We start from the raw sequence: 19988 nt of genomic DNA on the forward strand, positions 1-19988 counted from the left end.
AATTCAATTCACTTTTGTGCTTTATTCATGTGAACTAAAGTATTACAATTGCAAAAAAGTTACAAATTCAGTATGAAACTGCTTGATTCTTTTCTGGTGTACTTCTCAGGTCTATAGAAAGTTGATATTAAACCAGTTTCTAAAGGCTAGCTTTTGTAGGCATTCCTTTGGGTCAGTTTGTCCATATGAACTATAACTGATCTCTCATCATGGTTAGCCAATGAGCCATTTTTACATTTCCCTTCTTGTATCTGAAGTTACTTGATATGCCCATGTGCAGAAATAGATTCTGGTGCTATTACTTTGCATGCAATTTTTTTTATTATTATTTGCAAGCCAAGTCTGTAGAATTGGTGAACAATGTCATCTGCACCTTGAGGGATATCTGAACAAATGACTTTTGAAAAAAGTATGAAAAAGATATGGCTTATTTAGCCTTCAGTAAGGCATAGACAGATCCTATGCTCTGTAAACATATATCTCAAGACTTGTGTTTCAAGCAGTTATGGCTCTTATTTTATTGAAAGTTTGTAGAACTAGTTTTCTGGCATGTTAACATGGCTACTTGGCTATTGAACTGTTCTTTTACTAGAAATTAAAAAATAAAGATCCTCTTTTTGTTGAATATGGCCTTCTAAATGAATGGTCCATCACATTCCTTTTTTAAAGCATTTCATATTAGATATATAACTCTAAAATACAACATTCTGATATTCAAATATCAGGGATTTCATTGTTTTTTGACTTGTCCTTGGTTCCACTTTCCCTCATTTTGCTCTATACTGTTTGGCAGTTATAATAAATTGAAGAGCAACAGTAGTCTAGAATGGAGAAAGTTTCTGCTCTGATCATGAGTCAGCAGATACTAACTCAATGAAGAGAAAGTTAGAGTATAAAAATAATAGTATTTTAACCTATGTCAGGAGGAACTCAGATTAGAAATATGTCTTTAATATTTCCTGCCCTTCTGCTCTCTTCTGGAGAAATCCAGTGAAGAGAGAGAAGCATCATAGGTTATTATTCTTGCCAATGTCTTGATATGTCCTAACTATTTTTCCTACTTGGATAATTAAATCTTACACAAGATCATTAGTCTTGCAAGATGTTTCTCTTCTACTGTAACAGCTGGCTAGGGAGTTGGAGAAGCTAAATTGCTCCCCTTGTTGGCATGGCCTCAGGTAGCTAGTAGCAAGAGGGGAAAAAACAGAATAGCCTATTTAGAAGATTAGAAAAAATATTCTACCTCATAAGGTATGAAGGAATAACAGTTGTCCCCTTTAAAGAAGGTAAAATTATAGTAAAAATATCTTTTCCTGCTGAAAAGAAAATTGAAGTAGAAAACTATATTATCTTATTTCTGGCAATCTGGTCTTTTCCCATTGGCAAGATTGGAATTCAAACTGGCTGCAACAAACCTTAAAGATGTAGATCGTTTCATAGAAAAGATGGGTTGTATAAATGACTAGTAAAGGAAAGGATTCTCAATCAACTACTATAATTGTGAAATTGTGAGTTTTATTTTACTCTGTTGTTAGTTCTGAAAGTTCCTAATTTTCGCTTTTATTGTCATTGCCTTAGACTTAGCACTGGCAGGCTTGGACTTTTGTCAATATATGTGGCTATTCCTAAAAATCATTTCAGTTTCTTACGATACTTCTGCATCTTCTGTCATGGTTGGTTGGGGTTTTTTTTGTTTTGGTTTGTTTTTTTATCATTCTTGTTTTTTTGTTCTTCACATAAATTTTACAGTAATGTTCAAATGTGAGTTTTGGCTCTCCTGGTAAATATTTAGTCCTTTGCCTGCTATTTGCTAATTAATTTAAAGCTTAGGCTACCTTTAAAAAGAAAGAACTAAGTGTACAAGAACATATGCATTCAAAGTAAATTAGTTACTCTTTATCCTTCCCTTTTTTATTGAAATATTTCTCTTGATGCTGACAATTAGGTGTGCAACTACATTAGCTTTTGACTGCATTTCCCTGGAAATTGTCTTGAATCATTGTACTTCTATTTCCTGGGCCATATAAATCATGGAGTTTGAATATATGTAAGTGGCAATTATTAGTTATCCTGTGCATCACAGATCCTGCATAATTACTAGGTATAAGTTATTTCTGATGTGCCTCTCATGCCCCTCAACTTGAATCACTTAAATAGCAATTTTGTACTTTTTTTTTTTTTTAATTTTCTGGAAAATAGTGATAATATTATTGATAGTATAACCTAAAAGTGTGCTCTTGAACTTTGATTCAATTGAGGAGCTTTCAATGCTCAGTTGTTTGCGGCCTATTAATTACCTTCTTTTGTGTTAATTTTCAAATCATACCAATAACTTTTGGGAAACTTTAAGGCTTTATAATCACTATTCCATATTACTTATGAGAAGGAAAGTTAGTATAGGTTATAGTTACTTACTTATGTAGCAGCTTGGTAATGTTATGTGTCAAACTGCAGTTATTTCACATGTTCTGTTAAGTAATTTTCAGCTGAATTTCTGGGACAGTGCCCTAGTCCGTAGCAGAACAATTTCCACCTGAATTTGTGAGAAGTAGATGCTTTCTAAGTAACAGATCTTGTTGAAGACATCTAATATGTTCTAGTCACGTAAATGTGTCAAATTGATTTCATTTGCCATTTCTTACTGAAGCAATTTGGTGTTTCTGATGTTACAGTACTGCTCGTCTGTGTCAGCATGGCACATGACATCTGTCTAGTGCTGTTACAGCTTTTGATGCAAAAGTGAGGCTACATGAATGACTAAATAAAGTACTGAGTCATTCAGTGCCTGAGATTATAGTTATGGTAAGTGTGCTTTGAAAAAATCTTACCTTGCTAAGGTCATACAGTTCCCTATGTTCAACACTTCTTGTCTGTTGGGAAATAATTGGTAATTTCTGCATTTTCCCATATGTGTTTGTGTTCTAATGAGAAGGAATTTTTTCTAAACAAAAATCCAATTAACTATGAAAACTTTGTATATGTATTTCTTGTTTCTTAACAGCGCAACTTGGAGACTATAATGCTTCGGTACATTGTTCAGGATATCTGTCAAATTACAACTTTATACCAGAGCAGAACAAGGATTTTCTTACCAAAGTAGAAACACTACATGAGCAACACAGGTAATGTGAAGTTTTAGCTCTCTCTCACCTCTTGAGCTTTTAAAGAAAAAAACAATGTCAAAAGGAAGACTCTCAAGTTCTTAGTTTCATTACAGCAGGCAGTTGTATTTCATATAGCTTATGTTAAATTAAATACTTGGGTTTATCATAGAGGTGCTATATTAATTATATTCAGGGTATGATGCTAAGGTGTTGAAACATTCAAATAAATTTCTAGTTATAAACTCCAGTAGCTTAGTTAGCCTTAAACATTGTTAAAAGCAACAATTTAGAGCACTATACTAGATGTTTGAGGGGTTTGCTGCATGAAGGATATTTGATAATTTTTCAAATTCTATAGATTTTTTTTGTTTAAATATGTGGAAAAATACTCCAAGAAATGCCATAACCACAAAACACTTCAATTAACTTTGTGGTTTCGCTCCCCTCTCCAGAGTGTAATACAAAGACTGCAACAGATTATTCCAGTCATTGCGCTGCTAATTATTTTTCCTGACCCTGCTGATTTGTCTCCTGTAAGACTGCAGCTTTGGAATTAGTGGTGTTGATCAGATACTTGCAAGCTGAATGCAAATATAGCAATCTAAGAAATTGTCTGTAAGCAAATGAAATCCAAATCTCTGTAGACTTGTTTTCTCTGTCTGTGTCTTAACTGCAGCAGAGCTAATTTCCCACTCTCTTAGTTTCTGTGATTTATACCCTGAAATATTTCCATTTTCATCTCTTCCTAATGTCCCTCAGCTATTTTTTCTCATCTTTCAATACTCTTACTTTTCCCTCTAATTTCTTTACTGCTAGTGGGTGTAGCAAGTATCTCTGAACTTCACATGTGCTCCCTAGCCATCCAGAATAGGCATTGTCATTTATGGGGCAAAAGAAGATAACCATTGAACTCTTAACTCCAGCTGTTCTTTCTGTTGGAGATACTAGTCTGGAATGCTTTCCAAACAGTTCATGATGGGGCACACAATAGCTGATGCCTCTATTCCTTCCATATTAATTTACTGTTTCCAGTAGGTTCAGTAGTTTTTTGAGGGGGACTTTTTGATAGGAATGAATAAATCTGCTTGTCTTTGGGAAGCAGTCATCTTGGAGGCCACTGAGGGAAGTTTCTGAAGAGTCTCGGAGTGGCTGGGTTGATTTCATCCCTTTAGTGCTGTGGTAACAAGAGATATAAAACTGGTTATGTTCTGCAGAGAAGATTGGAAGTTAGCATTGGTCCAGACTAAAGTGTGGTGGGGTCTGTTGGAAAGACTCCTTTCTTCTTAGTCCTTTCAGTGATATCAGGGCTTTCATTGAGTGTCTTTGGTGGGGTGAGGCCTTGATGGTTGAAAAGTTTAACTTCTGTATTGGAATTAACCGATGTTAGTAATTGAAGATCTGAATAAAAATACTGAGTAGATTGGACTGGAAAAATGCTTCTTTATTGTTTTAATGCCTATTTTGAAACTTAGCTCCTAAGGCAAATTTACTTCAGAGTGCAAGGAGAGGCAGACAAATTACTGTTTATCCTGGCAGTATTTCTTGTGTACTCCTTGGGCATTCGTAGAGAACACTTATGTCTTGGACATGAATTTCACTAGATCAGTGCTAAGAACATATTTGACAAGAATGGTTCTGGTGTTCACCAGGGCTGCTGGGAAGGAAAGATGGAAAGGAAGAGTTTGCTTTTTTACCTTTTGAGAGAATGTTGTTGATTTGGAATGAGATTTCTGCTAATCTGGAATAAAAATATTGCTGTAAACCATATAGGTTATTTAAATTTGGTATTCTTAGATTAGAGGGTTGCAAAGTCAACCCTATAAACATCTATCCTTTTTTCATTCTTTGGTATCTATCCTTTGAGAAACTTCACAAGGGAAAAGGCTGGAATTGCTGAAATACAGACTTGAGAAGTCATGTGCTGTGTTATGTGTTGTAACTCAGTGCAAGGTTTTTGTTACCTAGATTTTGTGCTGCTTTGCAAAATCGGAGGAAGTATTTCCTGTTCAAGTCTGTGTCACACTGTTCAGTGGATAGTATGTACTTGTTAAGAAAGCATTTATTGTCATATTGCCCTGGTGTAGCTTCAGAAATTTTTCTTCTGTGTTCATCCCTAAATCCATAGGGGGATTTTCCTGTAGATAGTTGGTTCCAACATGGTTTTCCTGCTGTTTTGCTTAGTTACATAAGCAGCCTGAGATCTTAGGATGCAGCTATTGTCCAAATTGGTGAGGTTTTCATGGTGCTTGCTAGATCCAGACGTCAGTTTGAAGAGAAGGATGTATTTGAAACTAAATAGTGTGTTTATATTCCAGATGAGGTTTGTTAGTCCTTGGGTATCAACAACTATAAAAACTGGATCACCAAGACGTTTCCTCTTGCCTGTTTATCTCACTGAATAATTACCATCTGCTTAGGGACCTGAAGGTTTCATTTCACCTCTAATTAAGTAGGAGGGTGTAACAACAATGAGTAAAATACCTAAGTCTGTGTTGAGATACTTGTGGGCCCTTCAAGACACGAGGCATGACTGGTCTGGTGTAGATGGAGTATACAAATTGAGAATTAAAATTTGCAGGCATGTTTTGTTAGTGTGCCATAGACCTTCTGAACAAAGTACTTGATGAAATTATTTAAAATAACAGTAATGTACTCTTGCAAACATATTCAGCATCCTTTGATATAACACAATGGCCATTTCACATTGGTTTGCTTCTGTAATTTTCTGAAAGAGATAAGGTCTACTAAAGTTTTTCAGAATCAAAGTGACAATAGTCAGTGTACATGTAGATCAGAGAAACCAGTTAAGCTCAGGATTGTGACAAACAGCACTTTTTTCATATTTGTTCTCTTTTTTCTTGATATTATGGCATCCTCAAGCCACGTTGGCCTTGGCTTTCCGGTTCAAGGTAGATTGCAGTTTTCTGCAGCATGTTGTAATACTTCCTAGTGAGGGTATTTCAGGGCATTGTATTTTGATGGCTTTGCATTTAAAAGGAGGGATATTAATTGGAAGTAATAGATGCTGGACTTCTTAATGTAACTCAATGTCATGTCAGCTTTTTGCAGGTTGTACCTAAATTGCATTTGATTAATGTAATTTTATGCATGTTGTTTTGGAATCTCACCTAGCAAAGAATTGTTTATACCTGTACTTACAGAAGCTTTCTTCAAGACAAGAAGGTCAAATGTTTGTATGTCTCAGCTGCAGGAGAAAAAAAATATTTTAGGGCTTACATATTTTAGGTAAACTTGGATGGCTTTTCTTTGGTGAATTTCATAATTTTAACTTTTAACCTGTTCTCTCCCCTTTATTTTGTTTGTACATTTGTGCTTCTTTCTTCTAAATGACTTCTTTCTGAGGGACTATGAAATATGCAATATTTACAGATACAGCTTCTTACTAAAAAGTAAGATTTTACAGGGAAATTGTATCACCATCCCTTTGAACATAACAGATAACAAAGATTTTTCTAAAAACATCTGGTCCAGAATGGCTAAGGTAATAAATTCATGTATAATTCACTCAGTTTTTTGAGAATACTTCAGCAGGGCCTTCACTAGTAAAGAAATCATAGCACTACTTAATGGGAGGTTGTTTCTCAGGCGCTGGTCTTTGGCATTCTTCTGGTTTTATGCATTTAGAATGAATATGATATAATACCTTTTATTTTTGACTTGTCTGTGGTTCATATATATTTCTTATTCCCTTCTTTTAGTGGCCTCAAGCAATCTGAAGCAGAGTCCTGCTATATAAATATAGCAAGAACACTTGAATTCTATGGAGTGGAATTGCACAGTGGTAGAGTATGTTTACATTGTAATTTTTTCCTTAGAAAGTAAATTTATATGTTTGGTTTTTTTTACATTAATTCATAGCAGAAAAAAAAAAAGTAACATTTCAGTGTTGACTGTATCATGTGTTATTTTTAATTAGAGCTGGATAATTTTTCAATAATTTATGTGTGATATAAGTGCTGGAATTTCAACCAAATAAGCTAGAGCCCCTAAAAAGTGTAACAAAGTATTTTTGAGATAAACTAATTACTGCAATATATTTTATTTAATAATTTTACAAAGGTTTCTGTGTGTTTTAGCATGAAAGAAAACGAATGCTCTGTTTAGTGCTATTAGTTGGCAGGTGTTTTAAGAGTTTTATTTCTCTAAATTTCTAGCACTAATTTCTTGAGTGTTAAGAATATTTTTCTTCTTAAGAGATTTTTCTTCTTGTTTCAATTCCTGTGTTCCCTGTTTCCAAGCTAAATCTAAGAATTGTTTAACAGCTTGAGAGATGACCACTGAAAATATATCTGGAATCTTTTAGATACAGGGTGTGCATTAATAAGAAAAATGTCCTAGTATTTCACTGTCTGCTATTTAATTTTTTGACTACACTATTCATCTGAAGTGAAACCCCAACATGTTTTTTTATTTGCATTATAGCGTATACGTTAATGTTTGTGCTTCTATGCTATAGTTAATTGTTTTGGTATAAGGGTTGTAGTGTAAAAAATAAAGGAAGTGTACTACAGATAATTGATTTCCTAGGTGAAGATGACTTCTACTTTTCTTAACGTTTTTCTGAGTTTTATTAACAATCCTGACACTGAGAGTTATAATGAAAAATTCATAAATTTCTTTAATGATGAGGAAGGAATAGAACGAGTAATTTGCTTTCTTCAGCATATTTTCTTCCTGTTTTTCTTTATGCTGCCACAAATAAGTGGGTGTTGCATTGGATTCCTAGGAATTCCTAAAATACTTCTTTATGAAGCGACCGTAATTACATTCATATTCATGAAACACAGTGCTCAAAAGGTAGATACTTTCTTTTTAAGAATGGAGAAAAGTAGAAAGGAAAGGAAATTATTAAATCTGACTTTGTATAGTCTGTCCATTGGGTCATCTGTCACCTTTCTACTTTATTGAAGAACCTCTTAGTGTTACACTTGAGATCACTATATGCACTTAACTCGACTGCGTATTTGCCTTTTAACTGCTACTATAGCCTAGTATTTTGATAAGCCAACTTGAGTGCTAAGACTTCCACTATGTGACCAGTCTCTTAATACTAATGGGATGTTGTTTCTGAAAGCTCTTCCAGTTTCCATTATTCTTCCTGAGCTGCAGGCCACTGAAGTGCATGAAGGATGTCAGTAGTGGTCATACCATGCCAAGTAGTGAAGATAGACTGGGTTCAGACATTTTCAGCTAAATGAAATTTTACTGCAGACCATTTTGCTCCTGTTTCAATTCAAAAGAATGGTTTTGTTGCAATTCATTTTTTTTAAGGAAGAAATATTTGAAGTTATCTGTTTTTTCTAGCAGTTGAACTAGACATCTAGATATTTAGAAGCTGCTAGGAAGGAAATAGAAAGCAAACCAGATAATATCATGCCACCTTTCAAATTGAGTTGTGATATCATTTGGATGTTGAGCTTCATTCTTCCTATCTCTTCCTTATCTCAGAGTAGGTAATGGAAAAAGAAAAGTACAGAGAAGGATAACAATCATGAATGTTTTAAGGAGAAGCCTTCTGTAGCATGTGAACAGCATGGAGAATGTGAATAGGCAACAATTATTTTTTTTTTCATTTTTTTTTTCCTTTGGTAATAAAAGATTTAGGGATCTTCAATCTACCCAAAAAGAGACAGGTTTAAGTAAAGGAACTTTTTCCATAAGGCTGCAGTTGAACTGTAAACATTACTTCTGGTTTAATGGATGCCCAAAATGAAATAGCAATCAGGAGCAGTTAGGCAGTCACTGGAGTCCATTAAACATAAAAGCTTCTAAACCAGGAAATCCTCTAGTTGTAAATGACATGAAGCTGAGAAGGGAAGTTGTTAGTAGGTGTGTAGTTGGTTGTCTCTGTGGTTTTGTACTTCCAAAACATCAGTTGCAAGTCACTGTTTGGATTGAATGCCATGAGGCAAACCTCTCAGCCAACATGAGATTGGTCTTCGCTCCCATAGGCCTGTAAGAAGTTTGCAGTGAATGTTTATAAGCTGCTTCTTCACAGAGGTTACTATGTCCTGTCCCTGCTTTGGCATGGATGTGTTTACAGTGCCTCCTGATACCTTCCCCCACTCAGTACTGCTTTTAAATCATCCTTCCAGTTGAGTCACATCCCTGTGCCTTGACCAGATTTAGCAGCGGCTAATTAAACTGTGTCTGTGAAAGGCTTTATCTCTGTGGATTCTTATGATCTTGTTCCTCTTAGATTGTGTGTGGCATAACCAGGTAACAGCTGGCTTTTACACTAAGGGCCTAAAGAAGTTGGTGCTCCTGTACTGGTGGTTGAGAGTGGGATACTTTTGGATAATGTTTCTTGAAGAGTAGATGAATATATAGCTTCCTTCATTTTTTTGTTTTATGATACAAAGTTAAATATTTAACATAAGTGTGAGCTTGCTTTTTAGCAACTTAGTAAACATGCAACTCTAATCTGAGCTCAGTTTTCATCTGCAGACACTTTTGATTTTTTTTCTGATGAAAAATCTGAACTGCTAAAATATTAAAAAATGCAATAGTGTTAGGAGACTCAAGAGAGTGAATTCAGTATCTTAAAACTATATTGATATTTCTTGAATTCCTAATCTCCTTTTCACTCTGGACCTCTATCCCATCTGCTCAATAATTAATCTGCTGTTCACTCATCTTTCATTTTTACTCAGAGAGTCGAAGATAGGAAATTTGTCGAATCAATATTATTTCCATATCTACAAAAATCAAGATGGTAATTGTAAATTGAATCAAATATGAATCAGTACTTAACTAGCTAGATGCCTGACATGATAATTTTTTATCTTCATGACTTCTGTATTATCTTCTTCATGTTACCTGGTTTTTTTTATAAATATATGCATGTTATTTCGTTGTGCAATTTAACAGCATGATGTTTTGAAAGGGAAATAACTGTACCTCATTATACCTCTCTTTATGCTATTCCAGCATCTTGATTTTGTGTTTTTTAGGCTAAACACAAGAGAATTCATAATAACAAATAACATGGCAGATTAGTGGTTTGGGTTGGTGCAGAGGAGGGTGAGGAATGAACTTTGTTCTGAAAAAGTTTTCTGGAGAAAATAGAGTAGTTCAGCCAAATAAATCCCTATCAAATATTTTAGGTAATCCTTTATTTCTGCTTAATCATGTAGATTTTCAGCTTTTACTTTAAAAGCTGTTTTTTTCTTCACAATATTGATTTTTAAAAACAGGAACCAGGAGTAAGCTCAAAGTAGGAATAATACAATTTTCTACCCTGCTTTAGTTGGCCATATCATGGCAGAAACAGCAAACTATAGCCAGTTAATCTCCTGGATACCGCAGTGTTCTTTCCAAGTATTAAAATACAGGGATGTCAGTTTTGGATTCCTGTATTATTATTTGCAAATTAGGTTGGACTTCATTCACGTGCATGTGTCACACTTCTATTCAACTATTTTTAAAGGATTTATTGAAGACTTCCCACAGTATTGTCAGAGCACATGCTACCTGTATTTTCCTGTACTTTACTAATATAAAGAAATTGGGATTGGACATGGAGGAAAGCCATGTATTATTTGAGCCCAGAGTACCATCTAGAGGAGCAACTGTGCTACTGAAGGCTTGAACAGGATCTGTTACCATTGGCTGTCCTTTAAAAACAGTCTGAAACTGCTTTTGAGTCAAACCTGATATTTTAAACAATGGATTTTAGTTACATGTGGATTTATGTATGCATATAGCTCTATTTAGAAATCTGTGTAATAACACATTAGTGTGTATTGTTCGTAGGAAGTGGGAAGCCAAGATTTGTAACTTCTTTAACGTCAGTCTAGGTTTAGGCTCAAAATGACCATCCAGCATCCTCCTCTCTGCTTTTTTGTTTTTTGTTTTTTGGTGTTTTTTTTTTTGTTTTGTTTTGTTTTATTTTTTTTTTACTTCAAATGTTTTCTTATATGGAAGAATGTGTTTTCTTTTGAGTATCTCAATACCTAGAAAGGATTGTAAATTTATGATTTTATTTTTTCCAGTTGCATGTGTTAAGCTAATGCACAGCTTTTGGCTTAGTTAATAATGGATTTCATTTAGTTCATGAAATACTCATGTGTATTTCTCCAACATATTCTCATATGCAAAATTGTAGTCACTTCCTGTGCAGTCTTTCTTGGTAAGATCTTTTAGGAAAAAATAAGGAATTATTTCCTCTCTCTTTTTAAATGGCATATAATCAGGCAATTTTTGCTCAGTTCCCAAAATTCTGTGACATTTACCTGACTAAACTTGGACAGTGCTTCAATTTCTTTCCTGAAATTAATAAGGCTAGACTTGCAGATTTACCCTTGATACAAACCACAGAACAGCCAGAGTAGTAGGATGAACATTACAACTTGTTTTAATGAATGAATAATATTTAAAATGTGTAATAGATCACATCAAAGGAAAGAGATGCGCAAAAATCAACACTCAAAACTGTCATTGATTTTTTTCCTCAAGTGTAGCAATTTAGGTATAGAAAGCTTGAAAATAAATTTATTAATACATAAATGTAAATTAAACAAACTGCATCTGTGTTCTTACTGTATTTTTCTTTTGTAGGATCTCCATAATCTAGATCTTATGATTGGGATCGCATCCGGTGGAATTGCTGTATATAGAAAACTCATCTGTACAAGCTTCTATCCCTGGTAAATTCCTTTTTTGTAAAGAAATACATCCAGTTTTTTCAATCTTACTTCCATGTGCTTTCACATTTATTCCAAAGAAGTCTACAATACATATATTTGTTCTTTATGGAGTATTGTGGTATTTTCTTGTGCTTAGATAAACATGAAATCTTGCCTAGGCTTTTAAATCTTTAAGACTTTTGAAGTCCTTGCACTGTGTGAAGTATTGATCAAGTTAATATACATACAGGTATGAGTACATGATTAGGAGGACCCTGTGGTCTTAGAAATTTGCTGCTGTTATTCCCAATAATATGTCTCTTTAAAAACAAACAAAACCAAACAGTATTGCTATTAAAACTCAGCCCCTAATTCAGTCTGAACTTTTAATGTGGCATTCAGCAAGAAGATACTTCTTGGAATAGGAATGTCAAATGAGTTATTTGGAGATATTCAGATTTCCAGGAAGTAGGATAATATAATTTAGACTTTTTAAAATCTCATCAAGTAAGAGTATATAATATTAACAAGCAGGTGAGAGACCTTCACATTATTCTCTGATACATAAAACATTAGAATGCATGATTGTGCTGTAGAAAATAAGCTCTGCAAAGAAATAATGTGCAAAAGAACTTTAATGTGAATGACAGAGAAGTTACATAAGCTGTAATTTTTTTTAAGTGCTTTTGGGCTTTATTAGTTAGACTATACTAAAAATTATAACCTGAATTAGAAATTATATGGAGGCCAGGCATTTTCTTAAGGTACTTGGATTAGATCAGAAAGATTTTTTTCAGTCTTTCTTTTTTAAAAGAAGTATGAACTTGTTTTTTTATGCTTGATTAAACTATAGCTTGGTCACGTAATACATGAGTTCTTTCTTGAATTTGCAACAATTTTTCTGATTAACATTTTCAGTAAGATAGTACAGTGTTCTTAATTATGACAGAAAAATGCATTCCAATTGGTTGTACTTGCTTTTTGGCCCTTAATTATACAAAAAAATAAAGGCTCCCTAGCTGTATTCCTTAAATACTAGTGTCATTCCATCCTTTCATTTATGAACCCAACTGAACAGCTATTTCCTATAGGAAAGCAATAAAATCTGTTTCAATTAAGATTCTAGAGGGAAATATACTGCATAGTCTCTGGATTTTTCTTTTTGTTTTCTTTGCTGTGAGTTGCATTTCAACTCCCTGGGATATACTGCAATCAGCTTGGATAAATATAAATCAATAATAATACTCTCATACAGCAGCACAGTGAAAACTTGTATTTTTCCATTTCTAATGCACATTGAAGCATGAAAGACTTATCTTTCATCTTTGTGCCTTGAGTGCTGCTCTTTCATACATTGGCCTCTCAGATTCTTTGAACCACTGCAAGTTTTAAAAACTGCCAGCTGGAGGCACATTTTCTGTCTTCTGCCAGTCTTGTTCTGGCAACTTAGTTGACCTAAGTAACATATGAATGGGTAATAGTTGTTCCTGAAAAACATAGAGTAATGGCATTTTAAAATCTGTGACTATATGAAATTTTTAGGGAAGGGAAAGGTAGTTTACAGCACACAGGCAGGAGGAATCTACAACTTCCTGTGCTACTTTTACTCCTGGAGAGCACAGAGGAATAAAACACAGATGCTAAAACATTTTTCACAAGAGCCTATTCTCATTTACAGAAAAAAATTGAGGGAAATGAAATCTACAGGTTTTTCAGTTCAAATAATTCCCACTCTAAAATATGAGTTTTAGGCAGTAATATTTTCTGCTGACAGCTAACGCAATTGTTCCAAGTCTCCTACTCAATCACTCACTCTCTCCCTCCATCTCTCTCTCTCTCTAAAAATTTATTTTCATCTTGAAAGTAAAAGCTCCCTACACAGGGGCTAACTTATTGACATTTTATTTCTGGCATCTTGCATGAGTTAATCATAATACTTTATGCAGGAATGGTGTCCATTCCCTGATCCTACCAAAACACTGAAAAGCAAATGCTGAAAGCCACCAGAGTGGAGTTGCTTGGGATGTATTTGTAGAATGAATTCTCACTTTGTTTTAGATCTCAAAGCAGAATATATTTCTGTAATGCCTGAAGTGGTATTTATTTAGGATCTTTATGTAACACCATTTATATCAAGTGCCTTTTCCTATGGACTGTGCAAACTCCCCCATTAACGAGTTAGAACTCAAGGTGGCAGCAGACACCATCAAAGCACTCTTTCCAGACTCTTAAGTAAAATACTCTGCAGTGGATGACAACAATACAACCATGCCATATGGTAGTAGTCAAAGGGGACCAAAAGTTTTCAGGAGCAGAGGCAGTGAGAGAGTTCTGCCTTGGCAAAAAGAGACTTTTCAATCAAAGCAGCCTACGTAAAGAGCTGACTGATCAGTCAGCGGCAATGCAAGTCAAGATAGGTTTAAAAAATAGCTTTGGATTTAATGCAGTATTTTATACACTCTGCAGAATTATTCTCAAGGGTGCTTAACTGTTCTGTGGTAACTTCCAAATTGATTTTGCAAGTAAAATATTAATGGCAAAAATGTACAAACACTATATCAGCAGCAACTAAAGTTAGGTATTAAATGCTATTTTGTGTATGCATTTTCACTGCTCTGAAAATTTCAGAGAAACCGCTTGAGGAATGCATAATACATTGCTAGTTAAAACTTGGAAAAGAAGTATCTTGCATAACAAATTGGTCAGAACCTTTCTTCAGTGGCAAAGTATAAGAATTACAGGTAAAGAAACTTTTTCTTTGCTTTAAGTCACAAGTGCCAGCTGTTAGTACTAAGCTCTAGGACAGGACTGCCAGCTTAATCAAAAAGTAGTGATTCTGTGGCCCATGAATCTATTATGATGCTTGTGAATGATAGGAAGATGGGACCCAAAACATCTATCATTCTTAATATGATACAACTAGTGAGTGCTTTTTAGGTAAACCCTGCATTTTATTTTTTGTGAATGTTGCATAGTCACTGGACAAATTATTGGTGAGAGAGAAGGGCTGCTGAGCCACCAGCTATAGTAACAGTAACTGCATTCCATTAATATACTTTTTGGGTATGACATCTTCAAGAACTTATTAAGACTAAGTGCTTTGGCACCTTAATCTCTTGGATTTTTTCCTAGATTTTTCTAGATGTGAACATTCAATCAGTTTGTGGGCATAACATTGCAAATGATCTTTAGTTATTCTTAAACAAAAATGCCAGAGTAGCAAGTGTTCTTCATGCCTGAACTGAATAGGTTTAGTTGTACTTGAAGAAGAATAAATGGAATTGAGAGGGATATTCCATTTCGGAGAGTGTCAAAATAAAGTGCCTTAATGCCCTGATTTGGCTTGAAGTGATTATATGGTCATGCAGTGAATCATGGTTTTGTTTTTGGTGGGGCTTTGGGATTTTTTGGTTTTGTTTTGGTTTTGTGAGGGTTTTTTTGTTTTCTCAGTTTTTGTGTTTTGGGTTTTTTTATTAAAAAAGCAGGGTGTAGAGGAGAGGGAATAAGAGAGTTTTGGTACTTTGGGATGCTCTTTCTCCTTTTGTTGTTGGATGGGAGGCTTTTTTGCTTCATCTCCATGGTTAGTTTTCTGTGTCCTGCATTTCTGCTGCCTTCATGCTGGGGTAAAAGCAGACCATGACAGCAACTGTGCAATCTGAGAGTAACTCCAAAATCTTGTTTGTTCAAGTTTAATCTGAGTCAAGAAATGTGGTAAGAAAGAACCAGAAGCACAAAGCTTGAGTGGTACTAGTTCAGGCAGAGTAACACTAGAATCAAGAAAGAATTAATATACAATGAATTGCAGCTCAGTAAGTACAACTGAAAATTTATGACTGTCAGGTGGTTCAGAATCAAGAACTTATAGACGAGCAACGTAGATCACTGATGTTTGAGGGAGCAAGTCAAATGATACAAGTATTTTGAGATTTGGCCTAACAGGAGAGGTGGATATGATTTCAACTTCCCATTAATTTTCATGCCAATTTGTCTTGTCAAGGAATAACATTGAAATACCTGTTTCTTTGTGGTTCTGTAATTGATGGAGAAAAGCATTTTCTGAAATCGGCACATACTGTTTTCCACCTCTTGTGCAGGAAGAGGGATAGATAATACCATGAATATTCTTGTTAGTAACTGGCAAATATACTTTCCTGTATCCATGAAGGACATTGCTCTGTAACTCAAGTGTCTTTCCCATGAGCAGTGAGGGAATGAGTTTTATGTCATCCCACTTGATGAGAGTGATGCAAAAACTGTGCCAAACTGAGAGGACTTGCAACATAGTTCATACCTGGTGTCTAATATCCTCTGAAGCAGCAGTTAACGAAAATATTAGGCATCTTTTAGCAGTAAACACACAAAACCCTTTCATGATTTTTTTTTTTTTTTTGGGGGGGGGCAAATATGACTTGATCAGACCTTAAATAGGTTTCCTTATGGCCTCTGTAAGATTCCAGCTTACCACAAGTCAGAGATTTCTTTGTCCAGAAATTGTTTCCGTTTGTTTCAGTTACCAAAGTAGAACTATTGCAGAGAAAATTTAAGTATTTTAGATAAATCTTGTTTTGCTGTGGGAGGGTGTGCAGGTAGGTAGAAGTTTGTTTAATTTAGCAAAACTGAGAAGCATATTAAAATGAAAATTGCTTGAGCACTGATTCCAGTTGTAATTTTTACCTTAGAAAATATGTATTTGCACTGTGTATATTTTAAAAAAGGTTTTCAGTTCCAAAATTACCACATAAATTACATAGCAATGTTAATGAAGTGAAAAATATTTTAATACTCATTCTTACAGTTTTCATCCTTCTAAAATAATGATTTTATCTAGAGGTTTTGTTTAGTGATTTACACAAGTGCATGACATTTTTCACATTATGGAACCAATTCTGCAAAGCCTCTGTGAAGTTTCAGTTGTTGTAAGACCAACCTTGTCATGTCATTAAGGTCTTAAATTTTGTTCCTTTAGTCACAGTTGTCATATGACTCTAAAGTTATACAAAAGTTGACACATTTAACATTTGTGCAGCTTAGTGTAGAAGATGTCATCAAGTTTTTTGCTGCAAGAATAGATTTGGTGGGAGAGAACTGCTGTGAACTATTTAAAGATTAAACGAGGACATCTATTTGCCACTCAGCACAAGAGATGGCTGCATATTATTCATTGAATATTTTACAGCTATAATCTTTCAGGCTCTCTGTACTGTATGCAGTATTATTTTTCATTGTTTTATCACTCTAAGCATTGCTCAATATTTCATGGCCTGTTTCTTTCTCTTAGGGTGAACATATTAAAAATTTCCTTTAAAAGGAAAAAGTTTTTTATACAGCAACGGCAAAAACATGTAAGTAGTCCTCTAATTTTGTTTTGCTCAAGTGACCATATTCAGTATTTTATATTGAATATAACCTACAAACTGCTGATCAAAAGGCTCTGTTGGGGTAATTTGCATTTGAAACTGTTGATCTTGCTATTCAGACTGTAAGTCTGCTTATTCCCTTTCTTTTTCTATTTGTTTCTCTTTCAACCCTCCACTTTCAGTCTGTTTGACTGTATCTTTCTCATCAAGGTTTCTTCTCCCTTGGAGACTTTGGGTAAATTCAGATCTCCATCCTTTCTCCAATATTTATTAACATAGCACATTTCCCCCTTTCTCATCATCATCTGCTGATCTTGCCTTTGTTCCTGCCCTGTAGAGTTCCTTAATGCAGTAAATCTACTAAACAGCTGCTTATCCCATCTAGGGGGAGTTTGTGAGGTCCCTTCAGCTTATGGGGCTCCTAGCTCAGGAAGAAAACAAGGTTCCTACAGGAAAGGAGAGCTTTACAGCTGAAAAACATGAGGTTGAAAAGGAGACCAGCATACCTCCTGCTGTGTGTAATTGTAACATAGGGAGCTTTAGGAGTTGGCAAATTCTGTGAAGATAGTTGATTAAACTAATGTAAAACTTTTCAGCTGTTAAGAGTTGACTTCTGTTGGTTGCTTTGTGCTCTTTGCAGAACAGTTGAATTAGTCTATTTAATGAGGGAGGAAATATTGATTTCTGATTATTATTGTGTTGCCACAATATGAAAAAAAGAAGATATCTTTTTAGAAAGAGCATAGATTATTTAATATGGCAGAAAAAAAATTCTCAGGAGCTAGTGATCAGCAGATGTATAAATAGTTTAATTCAGTTGAGGACAAAGCTTGAGAACATAGTAAAAGGTAAGTGTTAACTTGTACCTAAACTTCATGAAGGCTCTTTCTGGTAGTATACAAGCTCTTAAATTTATAGGAACTGTGTTACAAGACCACCTCTTGACCCACATAGATTAGAAGGTCTACTGAACACAGATTTCTAGGGAGGCCTTTTTTTTTTTACCCATATGGAAAATGTTTTCTTCTTTTTTCTTTTCTGTATGTCTGTATGTCTTTTTTCCCAGTTTGGTGGGCTCTTTGAAAATTGAGGAGTGTGCGAGTATGCGCATGTTACTTTTCAGGATTCACCTTTAAACAAAGTTAATATCCATAGACAATGGTACAGCATTAATGCTTGCACGCACACACAGCATGCAAAGGATGTGTCCTTACACACTGTAGGGGGATCTTAAGGTTTTTTTGCTAGCTCTTAAGTTTCTAAATGTATTGTTTATATGTAGTCTGTTCATTTATATTTCACTGCATGAAGAAATGAGTGGCTGATAAGCCATTCTACTCACTTGTAAGCGTAAACACTTGCAATTAGTAACTTCTCTCCTGGGTTTTAGGATTAAAAATTCACCGATAAATAGTAATTTTAAAATCCAAATATTTTCAAATATACAGATGAGTACAGGCTTACAGACAGCAGTTTCCAAATGTGTCTGTGAGAATAAACATAGTAACAGAACTCTCTGAAAATTATTAGTAAAACAGGGCTTGGATCTTGATGATTTTAAGTTCATTCCAACCCAAACTATTCTATGATTCTCTGTAAATGAATGTACTTACAGTGGTTTTTGGATATGGAAGAATAAAGTGTCAATATAGAACAATCTGTGGATTTAATGTAGAATATGTGTGTTCATTACATAAAGACTGCTGTCAAAAGTAGAATTTTAGTCTCTGGAGACCTATGTCACTTTTAAAGAGAGCAGCAATCTTAATTTGTTCAATTAAGCATTTGAAAGATGATGACAGTTCAAGGCTCTTGATGCTTTTAGCTTACCTTCTCTAAAGTGATCATAGTTCTTTGTTTCATAACGTGCAGAGATGACAGTAATGCACACACTGTCATGCATAAAGTGCTACAGAACTGTAAGAAAAGCAAGGCCAGCTGCATGACTTCTTTACTTCTTCTCAGTACATATAAAAAAGCAGACCAGGTGTGCCACTAAATCTGTGGATACATCCATCCTTGTCAGCCCCCTTTGCTTGAAATGTAGGGCATCAAGTGTGCAGTACTCCGGTGGTATTGCTTGGAAAAGCTTGCTGGTGCCTGCAGTGGGAGAGAGGGGAGTGGAGTCCTAGGGGTTTCACCAGAACAGTGGGGTGCTTGAGGGGTGTGTGAGGGCAGATGGCTGCATTGGTGTCAGTCTTTGAATTTATCAGATTTTTGCTTGAAAATACAGAAGTAAATAGGTAAATGAATCTGAAAGTAGAGAAGATGAAAGAATGTGGAGAAAACAGAGCAGATACTGTATATTCCTGGGCAAGGTTTGACTAAAGATGATGAGAATGCTACTTCTTTTATATTTTGTATGTTGTATGTAGATTCTTTACAAAAATCTACAGAAAGTTTCAAAGGTAATGAATTTGCAGTCCCCTGGGATGTGCCATGTTTCATTGATTTATTCTCTTTATTTCATTTACTTCATTTTTTCTTTTCTTACTTGCCACTTCTGAAAAATCAGCTTACCTTATCTCACTTTTTCCCTGCTACTCGCCTTCTCTTTTACCCTTCCACTGCTCCAGTCTGTTGATCAACTACTTGATTAGGAGTATACAGTATTTGTGTTTCTACTGAAGAGAATAATAATAAAGACTGGGGAGCAAGACTGATGAATCGGTGAATGTCTGATGCTATAGAAACTCATGACATTAATCAAGGCTTAATGAAGGGTGCAGGATTTAAGGTAGGAATAGGAACTCTGCTGTTTACAGGCAACATTTTGTACTTTTCAGAAATGAAATTTTATTTTCAATGTGCCTATCTAATGCTAAAACCAAATACATTTGGTGCATACTAAAATATATCTTTACTTTCTATGCTGTAGA

General features: G+C 34.8%; 1 protein-coding gene across 4 annotated transcripts in view; it reads left to right on the forward strand.

Moving 5' to 3' along the window:
* PTPN3 (protein tyrosine phosphatase non-receptor type 3) overlaps positions 1-19988 on the forward strand; it is a 160190-nt gene that overhangs the window by 89011 nt on the left and 51191 nt on the right. For all 4 annotated transcript variants that reach the window (XM_088056510.1, XM_088056515.1, XM_088056522.1 and 1 more), the window contains exons 8-11: positions 3002-3122; positions 6824-6911; positions 11685-11773; positions 17031-17094. In XM_088056510.1, coding sequence (XP_087912636.1) covers positions 3002-3122; positions 6824-6911; positions 11685-11773; positions 17031-17094 — 362 coding nt within the window. The remainder of the gene's footprint in view (positions 1-3001; positions 3123-6823; positions 6912-11684; positions 11774-17030; positions 17095-19988) is intronic.

Source organism: Pseudopodoces humilis, chromosome 1 (assembly GCF_049639895.1).
Source record: "Pseudopodoces humilis isolate 2021_Gansu_Grassland_sample_001 chromosome 1, ASM4963989v1, whole genome shotgun sequence".
Lineage (NCBI taxonomy): Eukaryota > Metazoa > Chordata > Aves > Passeriformes > Paridae > Pseudopodoces > Pseudopodoces humilis.